The sequence below is a fragment of the Aquila chrysaetos genome, unplaced genomic scaffold (assembly GCF_900496995.4).
Source record: "Aquila chrysaetos chrysaetos unplaced genomic scaffold, bAquChr1.4, whole genome shotgun sequence".
NCBI lineage: Eukaryota > Metazoa > Chordata > Aves > Accipitriformes > Accipitridae > Aquila > Aquila chrysaetos.
This window is the reverse complement of record NW_024470383.1, coordinates 333313-357471: the sequence shown is the minus strand read 5'-3', so window position 1 is coordinate 357471 and position 24159 is coordinate 333313. Positions and strand designations below refer to the sequence as shown.

General features: G+C 48.6%; 1 protein-coding gene and 18 non-coding genes across 19 annotated transcripts; 15 read left to right on the top strand and 4 right to left on the bottom strand.

Moving 5' to 3' along the window:
• Positions 1–2176: 2176 nt before the first annotated feature.
• On the top strand, positions 2177–8783 carry LOC115337910 (E3 ubiquitin-protein ligase TRIM39-like). The gene is made up of 6 exons (XM_030006349.2): positions 2177–2859; positions 3846–3941; positions 4647–4877; positions 5601–5623; positions 6381–6496; positions 7141–8783. Exons 1-6 carry the CDS (start codon positions 2440–2442, stop codon positions 7653–7655), a joined length of 1401 nt encoding a protein of 466 aa, XP_029862209.1. The 5' UTR covers positions 2177–2439; the 3' UTR covers positions 7656–8783.
• Positions 8784–9542: 759 nt separating this feature from the next.
• Positions 9543–9614, top strand: TRNAE-CUC. Its single transcript has one exon. It is a non-coding gene; the product is annotated as a tRNA-Glu (tRNA).
• A 415-nt stretch (positions 9615–10029) lies between these two features.
• Positions 10030–10102, bottom strand: TRNAV-CAC. Its single transcript has one exon. It is a non-coding gene; the product is annotated as a tRNA-Val (tRNA).
• Positions 10103–10505: 403 nt separating this feature from the next.
• On the bottom strand, positions 10506–10613 carry TRNAL-CAA. Its single transcript has 2 exons — positions 10576–10613; positions 10506–10551 (listed from the first exon to the last, which is right to left on the bottom strand). It is a non-coding gene; the product is annotated as a tRNA-Leu (tRNA).
• Positions 10614–10784: 171 nt separating this feature from the next.
• TRNAK-CUU lies at positions 10785–10857 on the bottom strand. The gene has a single exon. It is a non-coding gene; the product is annotated as a tRNA-Lys (tRNA).
• Positions 10858–11252: 395 nt separating this feature from the next.
• TRNAV-CAC lies at positions 11253–11325 on the top strand. The gene has a single exon. It is a non-coding gene; the product is annotated as a tRNA-Val (tRNA).
• A 511-nt stretch (positions 11326–11836) lies between these two features.
• On the bottom strand, positions 11837–11908 carry TRNAE-UUC. Its single transcript has one exon. It is a non-coding gene; the product is annotated as a tRNA-Glu (tRNA).
• A 208-nt stretch (positions 11909–12116) lies between these two features.
• On the top strand, positions 12117–12188 carry TRNAE-UUC. The gene has a single exon. It is a non-coding gene; the product is annotated as a tRNA-Glu (tRNA).
• A 280-nt stretch (positions 12189–12468) lies between these two features.
• TRNAV-AAC lies at positions 12469–12541 on the top strand. The gene has a single exon. It is a non-coding gene; the product is annotated as a tRNA-Val (tRNA).
• Positions 12542–13266: 725 nt separating this feature from the next.
• On the top strand, positions 13267–13339 carry TRNAV-CAC. The gene has a single exon. It is a non-coding gene; the product is annotated as a tRNA-Val (tRNA).
• Positions 13340–13877: 538 nt separating this feature from the next.
• On the top strand, positions 13878–13950 carry TRNAV-AAC. The gene has a single exon. It is a non-coding gene; the product is annotated as a tRNA-Val (tRNA).
• A 1575-nt stretch (positions 13951–15525) lies between these two features.
• Positions 15526–15598, top strand: TRNAV-CAC. Its single transcript has one exon. It is a non-coding gene; the product is annotated as a tRNA-Val (tRNA).
• A 538-nt stretch (positions 15599–16136) lies between these two features.
• On the top strand, positions 16137–16209 carry TRNAV-AAC. Its single transcript has one exon. It is a non-coding gene; the product is annotated as a tRNA-Val (tRNA).
• Positions 16210–17784: 1575 nt separating this feature from the next.
• Positions 17785–17857, top strand: TRNAV-CAC. Its single transcript has one exon. It is a non-coding gene; the product is annotated as a tRNA-Val (tRNA).
• Positions 17858–18395: 538 nt separating this feature from the next.
• On the top strand, positions 18396–18468 carry TRNAV-AAC. The gene has a single exon. It is a non-coding gene; the product is annotated as a tRNA-Val (tRNA).
• A 1576-nt stretch (positions 18469–20044) lies between these two features.
• On the top strand, positions 20045–20117 carry TRNAV-CAC. Its single transcript has one exon. It is a non-coding gene; the product is annotated as a tRNA-Val (tRNA).
• Positions 20118–20655: 538 nt separating this feature from the next.
• On the top strand, positions 20656–20728 carry TRNAV-AAC. The gene has a single exon. It is a non-coding gene; the product is annotated as a tRNA-Val (tRNA).
• A 1576-nt stretch (positions 20729–22304) lies between these two features.
• On the top strand, positions 22305–22377 carry TRNAV-CAC. Its single transcript has one exon. It is a non-coding gene; the product is annotated as a tRNA-Val (tRNA).
• Positions 22378–22914: 537 nt separating this feature from the next.
• On the top strand, positions 22915–22987 carry TRNAV-AAC. The gene has a single exon. It is a non-coding gene; the product is annotated as a tRNA-Val (tRNA).
• The last annotated feature ends 1172 nt before the right edge of the window (positions 22988–24159 follow it).

Below are 24159 nucleotides of genomic sequence, written 5' to 3'. Positions count from 1 at the left end.
AAGCCTTTAGTGAGTTTTGCCTTAAGGTTTAGGTTTGATATTGAGAGAGATGGATACGCTTGAATGCTCTGTCGTTCCCTTCTCTATGGCTTTTTGCTATTTAAAATCAAGTGCAGCATCATCTAGACATGGCAAGTGATGCTTTGCCCACTTCTCATTCTCTCCCTTAGCATAACCCTCCCAACACCCATATTTTCTCCATCCTAGGAGAGGCAGCACCAAACCTCTGCTGAATTCTCTTACGGAGGGCACCAGAGTAATGAATCATGAAGGGATGGATCAGCAGACTCCACAGCCAGGCATGGGTGCTCCTCCAAGGCAGCTTGCAGAAGGACCATACCCCAGGACTGAACTTAAATAGAGACTGTGGGCCATGGGCAGGGGGTGGGGGTGTCCCAAGTGGAGCTGCTTAGGGACATTAATGCTCATCAGTGCCCCTAGGGCTTGGTAAAATCAACTGCCTTTGCTGGGTTTTGAGATGCTTTTCCAGGCACATCAAGCTCTGCTTCAAGCCCCAAACAGGCACAGCAAAGAGCAAAGCTGCTGCAGGTGATTGCTGGGAGATTACTCTGATCATGCGCCTCACATAGATAATTGGGGAGGAAATGTGGCTTTTGGTGCTGGGGCAGAGGTGATGATGCTGCCAGCACTTGTGGGACAGCAGGACAAAGAAGAGCAGGAGAGAAAGCAACTGTCCTAAATGCAGAAGTCAAAGTCAAGCAGTCCCTCAGGGGTATCCATCCCAACACTAGTGTCTCTGCATGTCTCATTCCCCACTAAATCAACCCTGAACTCCAGATTAACCAAAAAAAAAAAAAAAAAAAAAGAAAAAAGTGCCTTGAGTATGAAACCATACCACAAGTTTCAGTCTGAGTGTTCGTGTGTGTGGAGCTCTGCACCGGAAAATCATGACCCCCAAAAATCCTTGCAAACAAGTAACAGCAGATGCATTTTTACTGATGTTCTCAGAAAATGTGTCACTTTGTTACCCAGCCTCAGCCCAATGCAAATAAGTCCGGTTCGCTTCAGCATGCGAAGGGCTTTGGACAGGGAGCAGCTCATCCACAGGCTGATGGTCCATGGGATTGGGTGATTTAGGGGTTTCTTGTCTGAGAGGAAGAAAAATGATGTTGCTGTCCCTCCAGGAGAGCCGCAGAGAGATGGAGGGGAGGAGAGGAGGACATTTACCGCTTTTGTGTTATGAATCCCAGTTTGGGATGAGGTCTTGGTGGATTTAGGGGCTCATTGCTACAGCTCAAGGTGAGGGGCTTTGCAGGAAAACCAAGGACGCTGAGGCTTTTAAAAACTGATGCACAAAAAGCAAGGGCAGGCTTGTGGGGTGAAAGCACATTTATGCAGGCAGACACCCAACCGACCGTGCAAGGTCAGCGCAGCTGGAGTAAAGTGACATTGCAAATTGAAAAGCAGCCATGGGAGGGGGGATTTCCATTGCTGGAAGGACATTCCTGAAATATGACCTGTTTTCCCCAAAATGCAGTGGCTGAGGGCTGAAGGAAGCTCTCCCGCAGAGCGGTGGGATCTTGGGTGAAGGAGAACCTGCTTCTGAGCAGACTGAGTGAGGGGTATGGCTGGTCACGAAGTTATTTCACTTACAGGGTGGAGGAAAATCCCCTCCTTTCCTTAATTGCAGGCAAGCTGGGAAGAAAAGGAAAATTAAAGATAAGAGGGTGCGTAGTAATCGGCTGCTGCTTGACTCCAGGCTCAGCCCTGAACCATGAAAGAAACGGCACCCTTTTTAAAAGGAGAATTGAAAGCAACAGTAAAAGTATTTATAGCTGCACGTACACACACAGAAATGAGGGCGCTGGCAGGACAGCAGTGAAACCGGCAGTTAGGTATGCTAAATAATAAAGAGCCAAAATGAGCAGCGATGGATGTGTCTTGGTGTTTTAACTTGAAGAACAGAGACTTATTCGCCGCAGGGGGCTTGCTTGAACTCTATTCCCATGGCTGTGCCCTTCCATAAATAAATGAAAAGTGCATTTATTAATGAGCAATGAAACCAGGCTGTTTTCTGGGTGCTGGACCCCACGGGGAGGCTTGGGACAGGGACTACCTCTCAATTTGCCTGGGTATTTTAGGGGGAGGGGGGGTGATACAGAAGCTGCAGGTGGATCTCTAACAAGCCAGAAAATTATGAAGGATGTTTATTTCCCATTTAATCTCTTTTCAACCCACCAGGGTCCCTGGGAAAAGGGGGATTCTCCCTTCGCCTCTGCAGCTGCTCAGCGCAGCATTTTGCTCGGCAGCGGTCGCAACCTGGAGAAAAACCTGGTGCATCTCAGCAGCGAAACTCCTCTGCCGCTCACTTTCACCTCCCTCGGGGCCTGAGACACCTGCAGGAAGGGGAGCAGCCAACGGGCAAGACCAGCCGGAGCGGAAAACGAAAGCTGCCCCATCATCCTCACTGCCAAGACCATGGCTGCAGACAGCCCTGCTGAAAGTTTCCGCGACGAAGCCTCCTGCTCCATCTGCCTGGGCTTCTTCCAAGACCCCGTCTCCATCCATTGCGGGCACAACTTCTGCCGGGCGTGCATCACCCGTTGCTGGGAGGAAGCCGAGGAGAATTTCGCCTGCCCTCAGTGCAAAGAGACAGCCCCGCAGAGAAACCTGAGACCCAACCGGGAGCTGGCAAAAATAATCGAGATAGCCAAGCGGCTGAGCTTGCAGGCAGCCAAAGGAGGGGCAGGGGGGGAGAGGCTGTGCGAGAAGCACCGGGAAGCTCTGAAACTCTTCTGCGAGGAGGATCAGACCCCCATCTGCCTGGTTTGCAGAGAGTCCCAGGCTCACCGGGTCCACGCTGTGGTGCCCATCGAGGAGGCTGCGGAGGAGCACAAGGTGGGGAGGTCTCCGTGCCTGGTGTGGGGGTGAGGGAGGAGGAGGGGACCGGCTCAGGGGGCTGCCCTGTGGGTTGCTCTGCTTGCAGACATCTGGACTTCTACCCCTTTCAATCTGCTTTCCGCACCTTGGCACGAGCATTAGATTACAGCCACCCCCACCCTGCCTGCTCTCTGCTTCCCCTTGCTTATATTGCTGGTCACCCCGACTGTCTTGAAGCTGTCATTTCCATATCATTGTGGTGTCTTCATACAAATCATGCTGGAAAGGAGCCCAGGAGATCATCTAACCCAACCTCCTGCTCAAAGCAGGGTCAGCTATCTCATCTCGTCTTGGACATTTACAGGACAGAATCTGGTCTCACGGCACTGGTCTGCAAGGCAGGGCTGGGTTTTCCAGCACATCAATGGTCTGGGCTCCAGTTTCACTGCATGCTTGGGCTGGTTGTTGTGAAAACTGATTTGGCTGAAGGTGGGAAGAAAAAAATTTGCTCTCACCGCAGATGTGTGATGTAGCCCCGGTCTCACCGCACAAGGGTGATGGAGGGTACGGTCTCCCTGTCATCAGCTGGCTAATGTCCGATCCAGGCTTTGAGGTTGGTGACCCAAAGCACATTCCTTGGCAGATGAACTGAGGAAATAGCCCACGCTTATAAGTTCTGGGTCAGCACTGAGCACAGGCTGAACCTGAGCAGATGACAGCAGGGTCTCCCCAATCATTTAAAGCTCCTTTTCTGCCAATTTGGTCCTTTGCCTGAGACTTTTCCAATCTATGTGATGAATTTCACCCTGGTTGTTTGAAAAAGGCACCTGCTCTGGCTGCCCTGCTCTCCCAGAAATCAGGGTTTATGAGTTCCCAGAGCCATTTATTAAACAGGGAAGAATCTGAGTTTGTAGGAGATAAACCTGGATAGGTGGGATGAGGGTACAGGGATGGACCAGCTAGAGGAAGAAAAAGCACCAACAAGGTGTTTCTTCTCCACACAGGAGAAATTCCAGGCTCACGTGCAGATCCTGAAGGACAAGAGAGAAAAGCTGCTGGGGCTGAAAATGGCCGAGGAAGGGAAAAGCCTGCACTTCCTCGTAAGTGTCTATCCCTGGGTGGCGATGACTTTCTCCCTTTCCTTTTGGTTGTCCCTCTGGCCATGGTGAGGGATGTGGAGACACGAGATGTGCCATGGCAAAAGATCACATCTCCATGGTCCCTTGCACATGCATGGGAATGTCCTCTCCATTGGGGTAAGGTCTGAGCAGTGGTGACAGCCTGTCCCCAGGGTAGATTAAAAAACACTCAAATTTTCCCCATGTTTCCTGCTCCTTGTATGTCTTAGCATGCTGGGAATGTGTGTTGGATTTTGCCAGGTTATTGCTGATATTTTGGTTCCTCAGTTTGCTCACAAGTGGGGCACATTCCCAGATTCCCCCTATTAATACATACAGAAAATAGGAATCACCTGATTTCTTCTTTCTTGCCTTGTTTTCCGTTTCGCTTACCTCTTTCACTGACTACTCTGTTTGTGGTTTTATTTTCTGTCTTCCCTTGCTGTTCAAAGGTCTGGAGCATTTCGAGTACAAAGATTACAGTCCATGGGAGATGTCCTTTGCCAGCAACTTCAGCCTAGAAATGGCAAAAAAAATTGTATTAATTATTCCTCTGCTCTGCAATGGGCACTGGAATTTATGGCTGTGTTATAAGTCATCACATTAAATCTGCTCCTTTGCGATTTTTCTCAATCATTTCTGTCCCCAGCCCTGCCTCTCCCTTGCGTGCGTCGGTTCTCATTGCAGGAACAAGTGGAAACGGAGAGGCAGAAGGTTGTGTCTGAAGTCAAGGAGCTGCACCAGTTTGTGGAGGGACAGGAACGTCTCCTCTTGGACCGGCTGGCAAAGCTGGACCAGGAGATCATGAGGAGACAGGAGGAGAACATCAACAGGCTCTTGGAGGAGATCTCCTCCATTGGCGAGCAGATCCGTGAACTGGAGGAGAAGTGTCAGCAGCCAGCGTGTGAATTCCTTCAGGTGAGACTTCAGGCCCCCTCTGAAGACCATTGGCCTTTACCACCACTGGTGTCACCTGTCCAGGAGTCAAGTTAATTCTAAATACTCCTTTTAAAATGTATCTTTCAAAGGTTTTTTTGGTTTTTTTTTAATTATTTTCTTCAGTGATCACAAGCATGGTCCAACTGTCCACTTGAATATTTTAAATCAACCACAATCTGTTTAAATCACTGTCTATTTACATAAGTATGGGATTCATCCATCTGGCTGTACATGTCTACATCCAAAACAATTGTCCAAGTTCCTTCGTAGACAGTGGAGGAACAACAGGCACTCATCTCGTCTTTAGGTAGTCATCCAAATCCATCACTTGAGCCCATCTCCAGGCTCTGGTTAACTCCTGATTTAAAACGTTCAAATACGCTGAAGCAGTGGTGTGCATTAGCAGTAATAACGCCCATACTGCAAGAGTAAGGACATGAAAGGTGGTGGGTAATGGCAGGTAGCTACAATGAGCGGCTCATCAAGTGATGTCGCCATGACTTCACCTAACTTCCCAGCAGATCTGCAAACACCGTGCAGGCAGATCAGTATTAAGGGACTCATTTTAGACCCATAATTTAGACAGAGCAGTGCCTTGAGTTGCCCCAGGTCACCCCACAACCCTGCACTACCTGCTTGTTGTTTGCTATCAGGCTGACTTTGCTCTGACCTAATGCTCCTTCTCTCACCTTTCCCTTGTAGGACAGCAGAAACATCCTGAGCAGGTTTGCAGCTCCTTTCGTGTGTTCTCGCAATGTTCATGTTGTTTATCTCTACGGTGGTGACACTGATGGACTCCGAAACCCCAGCCACTTATGATCCCCGTATGCTAGGGACTGTACAGACATATAGGAGACAACTAGGACACCCCAAAAGGTCCAAGTAAGATGCTGAAGACCAGGGAAAGGTATTGGATGGGAAGATGGTACCTCCAGCTCTCCTGCAGCTTCTTTATAGTCCATCCAAAACTACCGATTACTGGAGGGCTGAGCTTTCACTCCCTGCCCTTGTGAAGCCATCAAAAATAGCAAGCCAGCAGCTAAAAATATGCAGATATTTAAACACTAAGGAGCGCATCCAGGTGGAAGGGAATCCAGTATGAACTTCCACCCCTATAACAGATCTCTTCATGTCCTCTTTGGACATGGATAGAGAAGGCAGGTTATCGGAAAGACAAAAGTGGGCAAAGAAAGGCATTTTTTGTTGCCTGCATTTCCCTTGACGTAGAGCGCTACTGGTCATGACAGAAAGCCTTTACCATCCCAGGACTCTTCACTGGTGTTTGGGGACAAAATAGATACATACTCTGGGTCAGCAAACCCTTCTTTGGGAGCTTATTAATGAGTGCCCTAGGACCAAGCCTTTGCTCTAGTCCTACTATTATTTATTTCTTTATAAGAAATCCCAGTTGAAAATTGGTCAGTGCATAATGACAATTATGAGTGAAGGAAGTATTATTAGAAAGGTTTTCCTTCTTTCCAGGCTTGAGATGGATGGTGCCCAGAAACCAGCAGAGACATCACCTGAGCTGGGAGAGAAACCCACCGGTCTTCCTCAGAAAAATGCTGCCCTCAAAGAGATGCTGATGAAATTTCAAGGTACAGAGGAATTGGGGAGGAGAAGGTTTGATGTTGTGCTGGGTCGGTCTGCAGCAAATCTAAGGAAGCAGATCTCAGCTAGGTAGGAGAAGTCCTGGTGAAATGCCGTGGAGAGATACTTCCAACATACCCTGCAGAGCTGCAGCCGTATTAGCATAGCAAGAAGCAATTGCCTTGGTTGATTACGTGAGAGAGGGTGAGTTTGCCTCCCAGCAGAGCTTGGGGAGCATGGTAAGTGTTAGGGTGCTGCGGGACCTCACGTAGGGTCAGTGTCACCTTTGGAAATCACCTCACTGAATGAGACCAAAGGTGAAAATTGCAAACATTTCCACATGGGAACTTAAAAAAGGAAAGTCATGGGACACCTGAGGATTTCTTTCCTCTTTTCAATGGCCTGGAGACTCCCAGCAAAAATAACCACACTTCAAAGCCTTACTTTTACTCCAAATCAAGTTCCCTTCATACAGCTGGCTGTCTTTTCTACTCTTCCAGTCTTGCTCGTGGGCATAAAACCGTTCCTGCTCTGCTCCAGCCCACAGGGACTGGGAGCTGGAACATCCCAAGGGGAATATGGGGAAAACATGACCCTAATGCCCTTGAGGAGCGAGCTGTACCCGTGACGCTCATCTTCTCTTTGTCCCCAGTAAGTTTGACGCTGGATCCAGAGACAGCGCATCCCCGGCTCGTCCTGTCCGAGGATCGCAAGCGGGTGAGATGGGAAGACACCCGCCAGCCTGTCCCCGACAACCCCAAGCGCTTCGACTCGTCTCGCTGTGTCTTGGGCTGCCAGGGTTTCAGCGCGGGGAGGCATTACTGGGAGGTGGAGGTGGGCAATGGGGAAGCCTGGGCTGTTGGAGTGGCCAAGGAGTCGGTGAGGAGGAAGGGACGGATCAGCGTCAACCCCAAGGTGGGGATCTGGGCAGTGGGGCAGTGTGGGAGCCAGTACCAGGCTCTCACCTCTCCTACCATCCCCATCTCCCTGCTTGCTGCCCCCAAGGTGATTGGGATTTACCTGGACTACGAGGCGGGGCGAGTGGCATTTTTTGACTCCAATAACGAGGCACCGATCTTCACCTACCCCCCAACATCCTTTGCAGGGGAGCAAATCCTCCCCCTGCTCTGCCTGGGGAGGGGGTGCCAGTTCACGCTCTCTCCCTGACCCCCCATGGGACAGCATCCCCTTGAGTCTTGCTGGGGGCTCGTCACCCCAGAGATGGCTTTTGGGAGTGTGAAGAATGCATTACCTGGGACAGAAAATTCTCCTTTCTCCATCATTTATGTTAACAAGAAGCATCGGTTGGTTCAGAGTTTGTACAGGAGAGGGGCTGCTCTGCTCCCCCCAAAAAACCTGCCTTGCTCTATCATCAGGTGGCTCTGCCAGCAATGCTGCCCTGGTGCATCCATGCCCATAAACCCTTTCCAAAAACCTCTCTGTCGGAGGACAGGGATAGAGCTGAGCTGAACATATGCTGAGCTGGCTCCCAGTTTCTCTCCCTCCACCGTCTCTGACTGATCACACTTCCCTGCCGTTTGCTGGACCCTTTTTTTAGTGCACTGAACTTTCAGCTGTGCGACTGAGCATAGATGCTGTGGACAATGATGCAAAAGCCTGGAGGACTTCATGATGGCTTCAAGTTTTATGTGGTCTCTGACAATGTGGTAATAATCTAATCCAAGGGTGAGATAGGCAAGGCCTGATCTGGTGGAAGGGTACTTTAAATCATCAAAAGTACCGGCATGCCTGGTGTGAGTTTGTGTTGGATCAGTGCTTAGTGCTGTGTGATGTCCGCACCTTTGGACATTGTAAGGACTCACCTCTCCATATGCAGCCATCCCAGCTACGGTCCCTCCAGGGTCAGCAGAGAACGGTGGCAAATCGTAATTTATCTCATCTAGAAATGGCTCGACAAGTGCGTGTAGGAGTATTTACTTCTCTCCTCTGATTACAGAGGGAGCCCAGATTAACTAGATGGCATGGAGACATGTCTCCTGCAGATGCCTAAAACAAAGAGAAAGAAATCCTTCCCAAGGCAGAGTTGGCTTTAACCTCTTTTTGAGCAACAGCCTCAGGCTGAGTTGTTGGCTAATGAATATTTGGGGGTATAAGGAGGAACCCAGTGGGGGATGGAGGGTGTTCACGGGAGCATTTCCCAATGGATGGACTCAAGTGTTTTCAGCTATCCAAACTGATTGTACGGATGTGCCTTTGATCGCTTGAAAAGCTTTGTTTGCCTCAGCTGCCAAATGCAAACTATGGAAATGGGAATAAGAAATTGCCTCCTGTGCAGCCTAGTGGTGTGTTTATTTTGTCCTGGCACTTCAAGGGCAGCGAATGCGAACCTCTGCAAAATCCCCAGCTGGGCAGAGCAAGGTCTTCTGTTATCGATAATCATTCCTGCATCACACAATAGTGCTTCTGCTTAAACTCCCCAGAATTTCAGTCTTCAAGTCATAGTTAGGAGCCAAAATACATTTCATGGGCTTGGCCCTAAGTAGCAGCAGATGATTGAAGATGTTCTCGTAGGACTCCACACACCCAGGTATATGCAAAACCCTTCTGGAAGCTGCTGCAAACCCCACAATTAATTTTTTTTTACATGCAGAGAACAGCCCTGCTTGTTTCCTTTGCACATGCAGGAGAATTCACAGTATGAGCAGCACAGCCAGAGCTTCTTGTCATGCAAAACGAGGCAGTTGGCCCCAGGGAGAGCACATCCAGGATGAGCAACTCCAAACTGGTTCCCAGTAACTAAGTGCATGCAAGGGGAGCAAAGGGTGGCCCTTGCTTCCTTGCCCTCCAAGAAATACCTGGATGTGGGTAAATCTGATCACCGGGTGGTGGGGAACTGCTGCCATTCCCTGAAGGAAAGCCATAGGCTGGCTGCGGGCACAACCTTTCTGCTTGAGCTGCAGCGATGAGGGGATGAGGTAGAAGGTGGGGTGAGGACAGGGGAAAAGGACCAAAAATAAACGGGAAACAGGTCAAAGAAATGGAATAATTGGTCCTGCCTGTGATCCAGCTGTGTTCGATAGATTATCTACAGCCTCCCTGGTGGTCTAGTGGTTAGGATTCGGCGCTCTCACCGCCGCGGCCCGGGTTCGATTCCCGGTCAGGGAAGATGTTTTTCCCCCACACAGATCACTTTTTTGGGGGAAAAAGCCTTTCGTATTATAACAAGACGCCCCCCTAGAAACATTCATTACCTCCTCTTTTTGTTCCTATACCTTCCCACGCGTGTACACCTGCCTCAGCAGGATGTCCCCTCCAACTTGAGGCAGCAGCCAAGGCATCCCCAAAGCCACTTGGCAGTTTGATGCAGTCCAGCTGCACCTCTTTCATTTAGCAATCGGTATTCTTTAGTGTTTTACGGGTGTAATTTACTATTTAGAAATTTTATATAATATGGGTAGCAGCGAGAAATATTTATCCAAACCGTGCAAAAACCTGGGAGAAATTGGAAGGGCAGTATTTTCGGGGGGGGGGGGGGGGAATTAACATCCCCCCCCCCAACCCAAAACAAGGAAAAACTAAGTGTTTCTGCCCGGTTTCGAACCGGGGACCTTTCGCGTGTGAGGCGAACGTGATAACCACTACACTACAGAAACGCTCTTTCTACTTTTTTCCGCCTGCCCACATCTGCCTGCACCCTGCCTGCACGTTCAGCCCTGCCCAAATCGGGCTCTGAGACCCTCTAAACCCGCCTCTTTCAAGGGCTGCTCCAAACCTTACCTTATTTTTTGGGACCATTTGGCTGATTTCAAGAAAAGAAGCAGGTTTCACCATCGGGGAGTGCAGAAAAAAAGACCTGAATTCGATAAAAAAAGGGGAGAAGAGCCCTTCTGCGCCTTTCCCACGCCATGGTGGGACCCATGGCTGGGAGAAAACACCAATTTTATCCATTTTTTGCGATACAGTCACACAGAGCTGGGGTGGTTTCGGCCGGAGGGAGGGGCACAAAGAGGAAAATGAGCTTTTTTGTAAGTATGAGCCCCCCCCCAAAAAAGCACCTGTCAGGAGTGGGATTTGAACCCACGCCTCCACACGGAGACCAGAATACCCAACCCCGGGAAGGCAGAGCCTTGAGTCTGGCGCCTTAGACCACTCGGCCATCCTGACGGTGACAGATTTTGACCAGAAAATGGAATATAGCGATGCTAAAAATTATGGAGTTTGTGTTTTGTTTTGTTTTTTTTTTCTTTTATGGTGATGATCAGCAGGGGGGGGTGTCACTGAAAGTTCGGGAATTATTTTCAGCTGAGTGGTGGTAGCATGGGGGAAAAAAATAAGCGCCCAACGTGGGGCTCGAACCCACGACCCTGAGATTAAGAGTCTCATGCTCTACCGACTGAGCTAGCCGGGCTCTTAAAAAGCCCTTTTCTGTCCTCATTTTGGTGCGGGATTGTGGTGGTTTCAGCCCCTTTCCTACCCGTGCTCGGGCCAGGTGTGAGGCGAAACACCCCAGCAGACAGGTGGGTTGTTTTTTTTTTTTTGAAAGGCTGAAAAACTCCCTACCCGGGTCCTGCGATGCCATTTTGGCATTTATGCAAATTTATGCGATTTTTGGTCCTACAATTAAAAGCGCTATGAAACGCTTCCCGCTTGGATAAATAATAGAGACAGCAGCAGGAAGGGGGAATTCCGTGTGAATTCCGTGGAAAGGCTTTATTCTTTTCCATGAGTGTGTTGGTACCAAAGTGGGGTTAAGGATGGGGATACAGGTGAGGGCAGGGGGAGCCTTTAATGGGACCATGGTGGGTTTCTGTAGTGTAGTGGTTATCACGTTCGCCTCACACGCGAAAGGTCCCCGGTTCGAAACCGGGCAGAAACACATCCCTTTTTCCTCTTTATCATGAACGTTGTGGATCAATGTTCCTCCAAACCCTGGAATGGCAGCGCTTGCAAAAATCTGCACTGATGGCACAAGTTGCAGAAGGGGATTTATTTTAGTCTATGCACTAATATTTTCCTTTGGGACACGGTGACAAGTGGGGCGGTGGGTTCAGCACAGCCTGGACCCTCATCCCGTCGTGGAGGTATCGCTGGTCCTGTCCCCTACGCTGGGGACAAATGTCCTTTTTGGGTAGGAATGTGCAGGAATCCGTTAAAGCGTCTGTGTTCCCCAACAGTCCCCCGACAGGGGGAAGAGGAGCAGAGTAAACGCTCTCATAAATTCAGTCTCACCACACCATAGGAATATTATTCTTGTAGAAACAGCTCGGCTGCTTTAATATTCTATGAATTTGGTATTACGTGTTGTTTTCTACAGAAAGGCTGAAATCCAGCAGAGATGGGAGGGAATTTATAAATTCGGCTTAAATTTAGAAAAGATTAAATGGCTTTTCCCTGACCGGGAATCGAACCCGGGCCGCGGCGGTGAAAGCGCCGAATCCTAGCCACTAGACCACCAGGGAGCTGATAGCTACCTAAATTTTACCGATCTCATCGTTTATCTCTGAACATTTAGCCAGCCGAAGTTGCCGCCTCCCATCAGCCCTACAGAAGCTGCATTGCTCTGCCCGCAGAATTAATCAAAAATAGCAAAATTAATTAAAAATAACAAAATTTCTTTAAAAAAATAAATAAATTAATAAAAAACATTTGTTTACCCTTACGCAGCTCTCCCTGGTGGTCTAGTGGCTAGGATCCGGCGCTTTCACCGCCGTGGCCCGGGTTCGATTCCCGGTCAGGGAAAGTTATTTGGTAGAAAAAAGCAAATTCTTTCAAAACCATTTTTTTTTTGTCCTCAGGGGTCCCACAGAACTTCTAACCAAGTCGCTGTTGAGCCATATCCCAAATAAAACCTCTTCTTCCTCATATTCCCAAATGTAGATAGCTCAAAAAATGGCCATTTTCTAATGCTAACAGCAAATTTCAGGGGAATTTCACTAGAAAAGGAGCTGGGAAAGGGTGGAGTAGGAGACCTAGGTCACTCCTGTCACGAGTGGGTCACGCATCCAGTATTACATATCCTGTTTCTGTAGTGTAGTGGTTATCACGTTCGCCTAACACGCGAAAGGTCCCTGGTTCGAAACCAGGCAGAAACACGGGTTTTGGGGGCCTTTTGGGGTGCTTTCAAAGCATCTCCTTCATTTTTCACTCCTTCACACCCTTCAGCAGCACACCGCTTCCAAACCCAGAGCAGCACGCCTGGAAAACTAAAGGCGACAAGGGACGTCCCCGCTCTCAAAACCTGAATTTTCTATACCACCATGCACACCTATACGCACAACTTTAAATATATCTACGTGTATAATATGCGTATAAATGCGTTGGTTCTTGCAAAAAAAGGCAGTAATATTCAGCAACAGAACCGACCCCTTCTCTTCCTCTTGGGCTTTCTCATGGAGAAACCCAGCCCAAGACCAAATCAGGTGAAACGCCTGATCAAGGCACCAACGTGTTGTCTCTGGACGGGGCAGCAGAAGCAAGGGGCTCGGGGTTTTTGAGTGATTTCCAGGAAAAAGATGAGGCTGTTTCTGCCCGGTTTGGAGCCAAGGACCTTTTGCGTGTGAGGCAAACGTGGGACCGAGCGTGCGACACCCTGGCAGGCAGCGGGGCAGCTCCGTGCTTTGGGGTGATGCTCCACAAAGTGGAGAGCAACAGGCAGAGCAAATGGTCTAAACCGAAGCGGTTTTGGGGTCTGGGCTGAGGGGAGCAACGTGGGAGAGGAGTGCATTTCCTAGAGGGGCTTGGGGTGCTTGGGAGCACCCAGCGAGGGAAAGGGGGTCCACCCCATTCCAGACAGGGTGCAAAACCCCCAGTTCACCCCGTTTCTGTAGTGTAGTGGTTATCACGTTCGCCTCACACGCGAAAGGTCCCTGGTTCGAAACCAGGCAGAAACAGCCCTTTTTTACGGTTTTTCCCTCCCTGCCTTGCAACTATTAAGGGAGTTGGGACGTTGTGTGCGAGGACGATGACACCCGCGTGTCATTTAGCTCTGGTGTGGCCAGCCGGAGAAGGGACCTTGGCCCTGCCCCTTGCAAAGCGATGTCTGGAGACTCCTAGTCCTCTCTGGAGTATCCCTGGGGAAGGCGTCTTCGTGGTGCGTTCCGTCCCTTCAAAATGATCTTGAAGTGGGGAATTCCCTCTGTCTGTCAGAAGCAGCACACGTGTTGGTTTTCCCTTGGTCGTGTGCATTGCTTTGAGCACCCTCAAGAGCTCATGAAGAAGGGTGGCCCGTATGGGTGTTGGGCGAGGGGCAAGGGAGAAGTTTTTGTGTTTGTTGTTCCCGGCAGATGAGGGGAAAAAAAGGAGAGTGAGAAGGAGGAAAAAAAGGGCAAACGGGTGTGGGGAGGATCCCTGGGAATGGGGAGAACTCAGTGAAACCACCTTTTTGTTCTGCATTTCCAGAAATAGGACCCCCAGGAGGACCTTTTCCAGGTTTCTGTAGTGTAGTGGTTATCACGTTCGCCTAACACGCGAAAGGTCCCTGGTTCGAAACCAGGCAGAAACACGGGTTTTGGGGGCCTTTTGGGGTGCTTTCAAAGCATCTCCTTCATTTTTCACTCCTTCACACCCTTCAGCAGCACACCGCTTCCAAACCCAGAGCAGCACGCCTGGAAAACTAAAGGCGACAAGGGACGTCCCCGCTCTCAAAACCTGAATTTTCTATACCACCATGCACACCTGTGGGAGATTTCATGGACAATGGGGGACATTTCTTTGAGCCTGATTATTTAGAGTTAGCAGAAGTAGGCCGCAGTTAGCATGAGTGGGCCGGAGTACGTGACAGCTGCAGTATGAACGGACTTTGAACCACCAGAAAAACAACGGACATGAGGAACTTGGACAGTGGAGCAATTAATAAACAAGATAACAGAACTGCAGAGGCAAGAAGGAGCTGCAAGAGTTTTAACGCAATTAAGAAAGCTGTCATTTCGGTTTAGAGCATTTAGCTGTGGGATGGGGACTTAGGAGTTGGTTTGTATCTTTGTTAAAAATCGGGGGTTTTATTTATTCTTATGTATATAATGAGGTATAATGTTGCTTGTACCGTGTTTAATTACTTGTGTTCATAGATCTTTGCAAAGGGCAATACAGTAGGTGTTAATTGACAAAAAACAAAAAAGGGGGAATTGTGGACACATGCTTAACTAACAGTTGCAAGAGCATTCCAGACGCCTTTAGAAGACCTTGAACAGGATAAACAAGAAGACAAAAAAAGAAAGATGCCAATTAGAAGAACACAGGTGCGCATTCCACGATAAAGGGAACTTGGCACAAAGAACGTCAATTTGGAAGTTTATCTTGACCAATTGGACTGAGACAAGTTTCGCATGTTTTAGTAGGTATAACCAATTATGTCCTATGCTTATGCGCGTGTACAGAGTTGATATAACCAATTATGTCTTATGTTTATGCGCATGTACAGTGACTTTGCAGAATATGTGATTATAAATATGTGTGTGTTTCAGCAATAAACGTCGTCTGCTTTCAACTTTACAGGCATCCGTTTATTTCTACCTCCTGCACACACCTATACGCACAACTTTAAATATATCTACGTGTATAATATGCGTATAAATGCGTTGGTTCTTGCAAAAAAAGGCAGTAATATTCAGCAACAGAACCGACCCCTTCTCTTCCTCTTGGGCTTTCTCATGGAGAAACCCAGCCCAAGACCAAATCAGGTGAAACGCCTGATCAAGGCACCAACGTGTTGTCTCTGGACGGGGCAGCAGAAGCAAGGGGCTCGGGGTTTTTGAGTGATTTCCAGGAAAAAGATGAGGCTGTTTCTGCCCGGTTTGGAGCCAAGGACCTTTTGCGTGTGAGGCAAACGTGGGACCGAGCGTGCGACACCCTGGCAGGCAGCGGGGCAGCTCCGTGCTTTGGGGTGATGCTCCACAAAGTGGAGAGCAACAGGCAGAGCAAATGGTCTAAACCGAAGCGGTTTTGGGGTCTGGGCTGAGGGGAGCAACGTGGGAGAGGAGTGCATTTCCTAGAGGGGCTTGGGGTGCTTGGGAGCACCCAGCGAGGGAAAGGGGGTCCACCCCATTCCAGACAGGGTGCAAAACCCCCAGTTCACCCCGTTTCTGTAGTGTAGTGGTTATCACGTTCGCCTCACACGCGAAAGGTCCCTGGTTCGAAACCAGGCAGAAACAGCACTTTTTTACGGTTTTTCCCTCCCTGCCTTGCAACTATTAAGGGAGTTGGGACGTTGTGTGCGAGGACGATGACACCCGCGTGTCATTTAGCTCTGGTGTGGCCAGCCGGAGAAGGGACCTTGGCCCTGCCCCTTGCAAAGCGATGTCTGGAGACTCCTAGTCCTCTCTGGAGTATCCCTGGGGAAGGCGTCTTCGTGGTGCGTTCCGTCCCTTCAAAATGATCTTGAAGTGGGGAATTCCCTCTGTCTGTCAGAAGCAGCACACGTGTTGGTTTTCCCTTGGCCGTGTGCATTGCTTTGAGCACCCTCAAGAGCTCATGAAGAAGGGTGGCCCGTATGGGTGTTGGGCGAGGGGCAAGGGAGAAGTTTTTGTGTTTGTTGTTCCCGGCAGATGAGGGGAAAAAAAGGAGAGTGAGAAGGAGGAAAAAAAGGGCAAACGGGTGTGGGGAGGATCCCTGGGAATGGGGAGAACTCAGTGAAACCACCTTTTTGTTCTGCATTTCCAGAAATAGGACCCCCAGGAGGACCTTTTCCAGGTTTCTGTAGTGTAGTGGTTATCACGTTCGCCTAACACGCGAAAGGTCCCTGGTTCGAAACCAGGCAGAAACACGGGTTTTGGGGGCCTTTTGGGGTGCTTTCAAAGCATCTCCTTCATTTTTCACTCCTTCACACCCTTCAGCAGCACACCGCTTCCAAACCCAGAGCAGCACGCCTGGAAAACTAAAGGCGACAAGGGACGTCCCCGCTCTCAAAACCTGAATTTTCTATACCACCATGCACACCTGTGGGAGATTTCATGGACAATGGGGGACATTTCTTTGAGCCTGATTATTTAGAGTTAGCAGAAGTAGGCCGCAGTTAGCATGAGTGGGCCGGAGTACGTGACAGCTGCAGTATGAACGGACTTTGAACCACCAGAAAAACAACGGACATGAGGAACTTGGACAGTGGAGCAATTAATAAACAAGATAACAGAACTGCAGAGGCAAGAAGGAGCTGCAAGAGTTTTAACGCAATTAAGAAAGCTGTCATTTCGGTTTAGAGCATTTAGCTGTGGGATGGGGACTTAGGAGTTGGTTTGTATCTTTGTTAAAAATCGGGGGTTTTATTTATTCTTATGTATATAATGAGGTATAATGTTGCTTGTACCGTGTTTAATTACTTGTGTTCATAGATCTTTGCAAAGGGCAATACAGTAGGTGTTAATTGACAAAAAACAAAAAAGGGGGAATTGTGGACACATGCTTAACTAACAGTTGCAAGAGCATTCCAGACGCCTTTAGAAGACCTTGAACAGGATAAACAAGAAGACAAAAAAAGAAAGATGCCAATTAGAAGAACACAGGTGCGCATTCCACGATAAAGGGAACTTGGCACAAAGAACGTCAATTTGGAAGTTTATCTTGACCAATTGGACTGAGACAAGTTTCGCATGTTTTAGTAGGTATAACCAATTATGTCCTATGCTTATGCGCGTGTACAGAGTTGATATAACCAATTATGTCTTATGTTTATGCGCATGTACAGTGACTTTGCAGAATATGTGATTATAAATATGTGTGTGTTTCAGCAATAAACGTCGTCTGCTTTCAACTTTACAGGCATCCGTTTATTTCTACCTCCTGCACACACCTATACGCACAACTTTAAATATATCTACGTGTATAATATGCGTATAAATGCGTTGGTTCTTGCAAAAAAAGGCAGTAATATTCAGCAACAGAACCGACCCCTTCTCTTCCTCTTGGGCTTTCTCATGGAGAAACCCAGCCCAAGACCAAATCAGGTGAAACGCCTGATCAAGGCACCAACGTGTTGTCTCTGGACGGGGCAGCAGAAGCAAGGGGCTCGGGGTTTTTGAGTGATTTCCAGGAAAAAGATGAGGCTGTTTCTGCCCGGTTTGGAGCCAAGGACCTTTTGCGTGTGAGGCAAACGTGGGACCGAGCGTGCGACACCCTGGCAGGCAGCGGGGCAGCTCCGTGCTTTGGGGTGATGCTCCACAAAGTGGAGAGCAACAGGCAGAGCAAATGGTCTAAACCGAAGCGGTTTTGGGGTCTGGGCTGAGGGGAGCAACGTGGGAGAGGAGTGCATTTCCTAGAGGGGCTTGGGGTGCTTGGGAGCACCCAGCGAGGGAAAGGGGGTCCACCCCATTCCAGACAGGGTGCAAAACCCCCAGTTCACCCCGTTTCTGTAGTGTAGTGGTTATCACGTTCGCCTCACACGCGAAAGGTCCCTGGTTCGAAACCAGGCAGAAACAGCCCTTTTTTACGGTTTTTCCCTCCCTGCCTTGCAACTATTAAGGGAGTTGGGACGTTGTGTGCGAGGACGATGACACCCGCGTGTCATTTAGCTCTGGTGTGGCCAGCCGGAGAAGGGACCTTGGCCCTGCCCCTTGCAAAGCGATGTCTGGAGACTCCTAGTCCTCTCTGGAGTATCCCTGGGGAAGGCGTCTTCGTGGTGCGTTCCGTCCCTTCAAAATGATCTTGAAGTGGGGAATTCCCTCTGTCTGTCAGAAGCAGCACACGTGTTGGTTTTCCCTTGGTCGTGTGCATTGCTTTGAGCACCCTCAAGAGCTCATGAAGAAGGGTGGCCCGTATGGGTGTTGGGCGAGGGGCAAGGGAGAAGTTTTTGTGTTTGTTGTTCCCGGCAGATGAGGGGAAAAAAAGGAGAGTGAGAAGGAGGAAAAAAAGGGCAAACGGGTGTGGGGAGGATCCCTGGGAATGGGGAGAACTCAGTGAAACCACCTTTTTGTTCTGCATTTCCAGAAATAGGACCCCCAGGAGGACCTTTTCCAGGTTTCTGTAGTGTAGTGGTTATCACGTTCGCCTAACACGCGAAAGGTCCCTGGTTCGAAACCAGGCAGAAACACGGGTTTTGGGGGCCTTTTGGGGTGCTTTCAAAGCATCTCCTTCATTTTTCACTCCTTCACACCCTTCAGCAGCACACCGCTTCCAAACCCAGAGCAGCACGCCTGGAAAACTAAAGGCGACAAGGGACGTCCCCGCTCTCAAAACCTGAATTTTCTATACCACCATGCACACCTGTGGGAGATTTCATGGACAATGGGGGACATTTCTTTGAGCCTGATTATTTAGAGTTAGCAGAAGTAGGCCGCAGTTAGCATGAGTGGGCCGGAGTACGTGACAGCTGCAGTATGAACGGACTTTGAACCACCAGAAAAACAACGGACATGAGGAACTTGGACAGTGGAGCAATTAATAAACAAGATAACAGAACTGCAGAGGCAAGAAGGAGCTGCAAGAGTTTTAACGCAATTAAGAAAGCTGTCATTTCGGTTTAGAGCATTTAGCTGTGGGATGGGGACTTAGGAGTTGGTTTGTATCTTTGTTAAAAATCGGGGGTTTTATTTATTCTTATGTATATAATGAGGTATAATGTTGCTTGTACCGTGTTTAATTACTTGTGTTCATAGATCTTTGCAAAGGGCAATACAGTAGGTGTTAATTGACAAAAAACAAAAAAGGGGGAATTGTGGACACATGCTTAACTAACAGTTGCAAGAGCATTCCAGACGCCTTTAGAAGACCTTGAACAGAATAAACAAGAAGACAAAAAAAGAAAGATGCCAATTAGAAGAACACAGGTGCGCATTCCACGATAAAGGGAACTTGGCACAAAGAACGTCAATTTGGAAGTTTATCTTGACCAATTGGACTGAGACAAGTTTCGCATGTTTTAGTAGGTATAACCAATTATGTCCTATGCTTATGCGCGTGTACAGAGTTGATATAACCAATTATGTCTTATGTTTATGCGCATGTACAGTGACTTTGCAGAATATGTGATTATAAATATGTGTGTGTTTCAGCAATAAACGTCGTCTGCTTTCAACTTTACAGGCATCCGTTTATTTCTACCTCCTGCACACACCTATACGCACAACTTTAAATATATCTACGTGTATAATATGCGTATAAATGCGTTGGTTCTTGCAAAAAAAAGGCAGTAATATTCAGCAACAGAACCGACCCCTTCTCTTCCTCTTGGGCTTTCTCATGGAGAAACCCAGCCCAAGACCAAATCAGGTGAAACGCCTGATCAAGGCACCAACGTGTTGTCTCTGGACGGGGCAGCAGAAGCAAGGGGCTCGGGGTTTTTGAGTGATTTCCAGGAAAAAGATGAGGCTGTTTCTGCCCGGTTTGGAGCCAAGGACCTTTTGCGTGTGAGGCAAACGTGGGACCGAGCGTGCGACACCCTGGCAGGCAGCGGGGCAGCTCCGTGCTTTGGGGTGATGCTCCACAAAGTGGAGAGCAACAGGCAGAGCAAATGGTCTAAACCGAAGCGGTTTTGGGGTCTGGGCTGAGGGGAGCAACGTGGGAGAGGAGTGCATTTCCTAGAGGGGCTTGGGGTGCTTGGGAGCACCCAGCGAGGGAAAGGGGGTCCACCCCATTCCAGACAGGGTGCAAAACCCCCAGTTCACCCCGTTTCTGTAGTGTAGTGGTTATCACGTTCGCCTCACACGCGAAAGGTCCCTGGTTCGAAACCAGGCAGAAACAGCCCTTTTTTACGGTTTTTCCCTCCCTGCCTTGCAACTATTAAGGGAGTTGGGACGTTGTGTGCGAGGACGATGACACCCGCGTGTCATTTAGCTCTGGTGTGGCCAGCCGGAGAAGGGACCTTGGCCCTGCCCCTTGCAAAGCGATGTCTGGAGACTCCTAGTCCTCTCTGGAGTATCCCTGGGGAAGGCGTCTTCGTGGTGCGTTCCGTCCCTTCAAAATGATCTTGAAGTGGGGAATTCCCTCTGTCTGTCAGAAGCAGCACACGTGTTGGTTTTCCCTTGGTCGTGTGCATTGCTTTGAGCACCCTCAAGAGCTCATGAAGAAGGGTGGCCCGTATGGGTGTTGGGCGAGGGGCAAGGGAGAAGTTTTTGTGTTTGTTGTTCCCGGCAGATGAGGGGAAAAAAAGGAGAGTGAGAAGGAGGAAAAAAAGGGCAAACGGGTGTGGGGAGGATCCCTGGGAATGGGGAGAACTCAGTGAAACCACCTTTTTGTTCTGCATTTCCAGAAATAGGACCCCCAGGAGGACCTTTTCCAGGTTTCTGTAGTGTAGTGGTTATCACGTTCGCCTAACACGCGAAAGGTCCCTGGTTCGAAACCAGGCAGAAACACGGGTTTTGGGGGCCTTTTGGGGTGCTTTCAAAGCATCTCCTTCATTTTTCACTCCTTCACACCCTTCAGCAGCACACCGCTTCCAAACCCAGAGCAGCACGCCTGGAAAACTAAAGGCGACAAGGGACGTCCCCGCTCTCAAAACCTGAATTTTCTATACCACCATGCACACCTGTGGGAGATTTCATGGACAATGGGGGACATTTCTTTGAGCCTGATTATTTAGAGTTAGCAGAAGTAGGCCGCAGTTAGCATGAGTGGGCCGGAGTACGTGACAGCTGCAGTATGAACGGACTTTGAACCACCAGAAAAACAACGGACATGAGGAACTTGGACAGTGGAGCAATTAATAAACAAGATAACAGAACTGCAGAGGCAAGAAGGAGCTGCAAGAGTTTTTAACGCAATTAAGAAAGCTGTCATTTCGGTTTAGAGCATTTAGCTGTGGGATGGGGACTTAGGAGTTGGTTTGTATCTTTGTTAAAAATCGGGGGTTTTATTTATTCTTATGTATATAATGAGGTATAATGTTGCTTGTACCGTGTTTAATTACTTGTGTTCATAGATCTTTGCAAAGGGCAATACAGTAGGTGTTAATTGACAAAAAACAAAAAAGGGGGAATTGTGGACACATGCTTAACTAACAGTTGCAAGAGCATTCCAGACGCCTTTAGAAGACCTTGAACAGGATAAACAAGAAGACAAAAAAAGAAAGATGCCAATTAGAAGAACACAGGTGCGCATTCCACGATAAAGGGAACTTGGCACAAAGAACGTCAATTTGGAAGTTTATCTTGACCAATTGGACTGAGACAAGTTTCGCATGTTTTAGTAGGTATAACCAATTATGTCCTATGCTTATGCGCGTGTACAGAGTTGATATAACCAATTATGTCTTATGTTTATGCGCATGTACAGTGACTTTGCAGAATATGTGATTATAAATATGTGTGTGTTTCAGCAATAAACGTCGTCTGCTTTCAACTTTACAGGCATCCGTTTATTTCTACCTCCTGCACACACCTATACGCACAACTTTAAATATATCTACGTGTATAATATGCGTATAAATGCGTTGGTTCTTGCAAAAAAAGGCAGTAATATTCAGCAACAGAACCGACCCCTTCTCTTCCTCTTGGGCTTTCTCATGGAGAAACCCAGCCCAAGACCAAATCAGGTGAAACGCCTGATCAAGGCACCAACGTGTTGTCTCTGGACGGGGCAGCAGAAGCAAGGGGCTCGGGGTTTTTGAGTGATTTCCAGGAAAAAGATGAGGCTGTTTCTGCCCGGTTTGGAGCCAAGGACCTTTTGCGTGTGAGGCAAACGTGGGACCGAGCGTGCGACACCCTGGCAGGCAGCGGGGCAGCTCCGTGCTTTGGGGTGATGCTCCACAAAGTGGAGAGCAACAGGCAGAGCAAATGGTCTAAACCGAAGCGGTTTTGGGGTCTGGGCTGAGGGGAGCAACGTGGGAGAGGAGTGCATTTCCTAGAGGGGCTTGGGGTGCTTGGGAGCACCCAGCGAGGGAAAGGGGGTCCACCCCATTCCAGACAGGGTGCAAAACCCCCAGTTCACCCCGTTTCTGTAGTGTAGTGGTTATCACGTTCGCCTCACACGCGAAAGGTCCCTGGTTCGAAACCAGGCAGAAACAGCCCTTTTTTACGGTTTTTCCCTCCCTGCCTTGCAACTATTAAGGGAGTTGGGACGTTGTGTGCGAGGACGATGACACCCGCGTGTCATTTAGCTCTGGTGTGGCCAGCCGGAGAAGGGACCTTGGCCCTGCCCCTTGCAAAGCGATGTCTGGAGACTCCTAGTCCTCTCTGGAGTATCCCTGGGGAAGGCGTCTTCGTGGTGCGTTCCGTCCCTTCAAATGATCTTGAAGTGGGGAATTCCCTCTGTCTGTCAGAAGCAGCACACGTGTTGGTTTTCCCTTGGCCGTGTGCATTGCTTTGAGCACCCTCAAGAGCTCATGAAGAAGGGTGGCCCGTATGGGTGTTGGGCGAGGGGCAAGGGAGAAGTTTTTGTGTTTGTTGTTCCCGGCAGATGAGGGGAAAAAAAGGAGAGTGAGAAGGAGGAAAAAAAGGGCAAACGGGTGTGGGGAGGATCCCTGGGAATGGGGAGAACTCAGTGAAACCACCTTTTTGTTCTGCATTTCCAGAAATAGGACCCCCAGGAGGACCTTTTCCAGGTTTCTGTAGTGTAGTGGTTATCACGTTCGCCTAACACGCGAAAGGTCCCTGGTTCGAAACCAGGCAGAAACACGGGTTTTGGGGGCCTTTTGGGGTGCTTTCAAAGCATCTCCTTCATTTTTCACTCCTTCACACCCTTCAGCAGCACACCGCTTCCAAACCCAGAGCAGCACGCCTGGAAAACTAAAGGCGACAAGGGACGTCCCCGCTCTCAAAACCTGAATTTTCTATACCACCATGCACACCTGTGGGAGATTTCATGGACAATGGGGGACATTTCTTTGAGCCTGATTATTTAGAGTTAGCAGAAGTAGGCCGCAGTTAGCATGAGTGGGCCGGAGTACGTGACAGCTGCAGTATGAACGGACTTTGAACCACCAGAAAAACAACGGACATGAGGAACTTGGACAGTGGAGCAATTAATAAACAAGATAACAGAACTGCAGAGGCAAGAAGGAGCTGCAAGAGTTTTAACGCAATTAAGAAAGCTGTCATTTCGGTTTAGAGCATTTAGCTGTGGGATGGGGACTTAGGAGTTGGTTTGTATCTTTGTTAAAATCGGGGGTTTTATTTATTCTTATGTATATAATGAGGTATAATGTTGCTTGTACCGTGTTTAATTACTTGTGTTCATAGATCTTTGCAAAGGGCAATACAGTAGGTGTTAATTGACAAAAAACAAAAAAGGGGGAATTGTGGACACATGCTTAACTAACAGTTGCAAGAGCATTCCAGACGCCTTTAGAAGACCTTGAACAGGATAAACAAGAAGACAAAAAAAGAAAGATGCCAATTAGAAGAACACAGGTGCGCATTCCACGATAAAGGGAACTTGGCACAAAGAACGTCAATTTGGAAGTTTATCTTGACCAATTGGACTGAGACAAGTTTCGCATGTTTTAGTAGGTATAACCAATTATGTCCTATGCTTATGCGCGTGTACAGAGTTGATATAACCAATTATGTCTTATGTTTATGCGCATGTACAGTGACTTTGCAGAATATGTGATTATAAATATGTGTGTGTTTCAGCAATAAACGTCGTCTGCTTTCAACTTTACAGGCATCCGTTTATTTCTACCTCCTGCACACACCTATACGCACAACTTTAAATATATCTACGTGTATAATATGCGTATAAATGCGTTGGTTCTTGCAAAAAAAGGCAGTAATATTCAGCAACAGAACCGACCCCTTCTCTTCCTCTTGGGCTTTCTCATGGAGAAACCCAGCCCAAGACCAAA

Coding starts and splice junctions, on each gene's coding strand:
- LOC115337910 (XM_030006349.2), top strand. CDS start 2,440: ATGGCTGCAGACAGCCCTGCTGAAAGTTTCCGCGACGAAGCCTCCTGC. Junction 2,860..3,845: donor AGGCTGCGGAGGAGCACAAG/GTGGGGAGGTCT, acceptor TTCTCCACACAG/GAGAAATTCCAGGCTCACGT. Junction 6,497..7,140: donor GATGCTGATGAAATTTCAAG/GTACAGAGGAAT, acceptor CTTTGTCCCCAG/TAAGTTTGACGCTGGATCCA.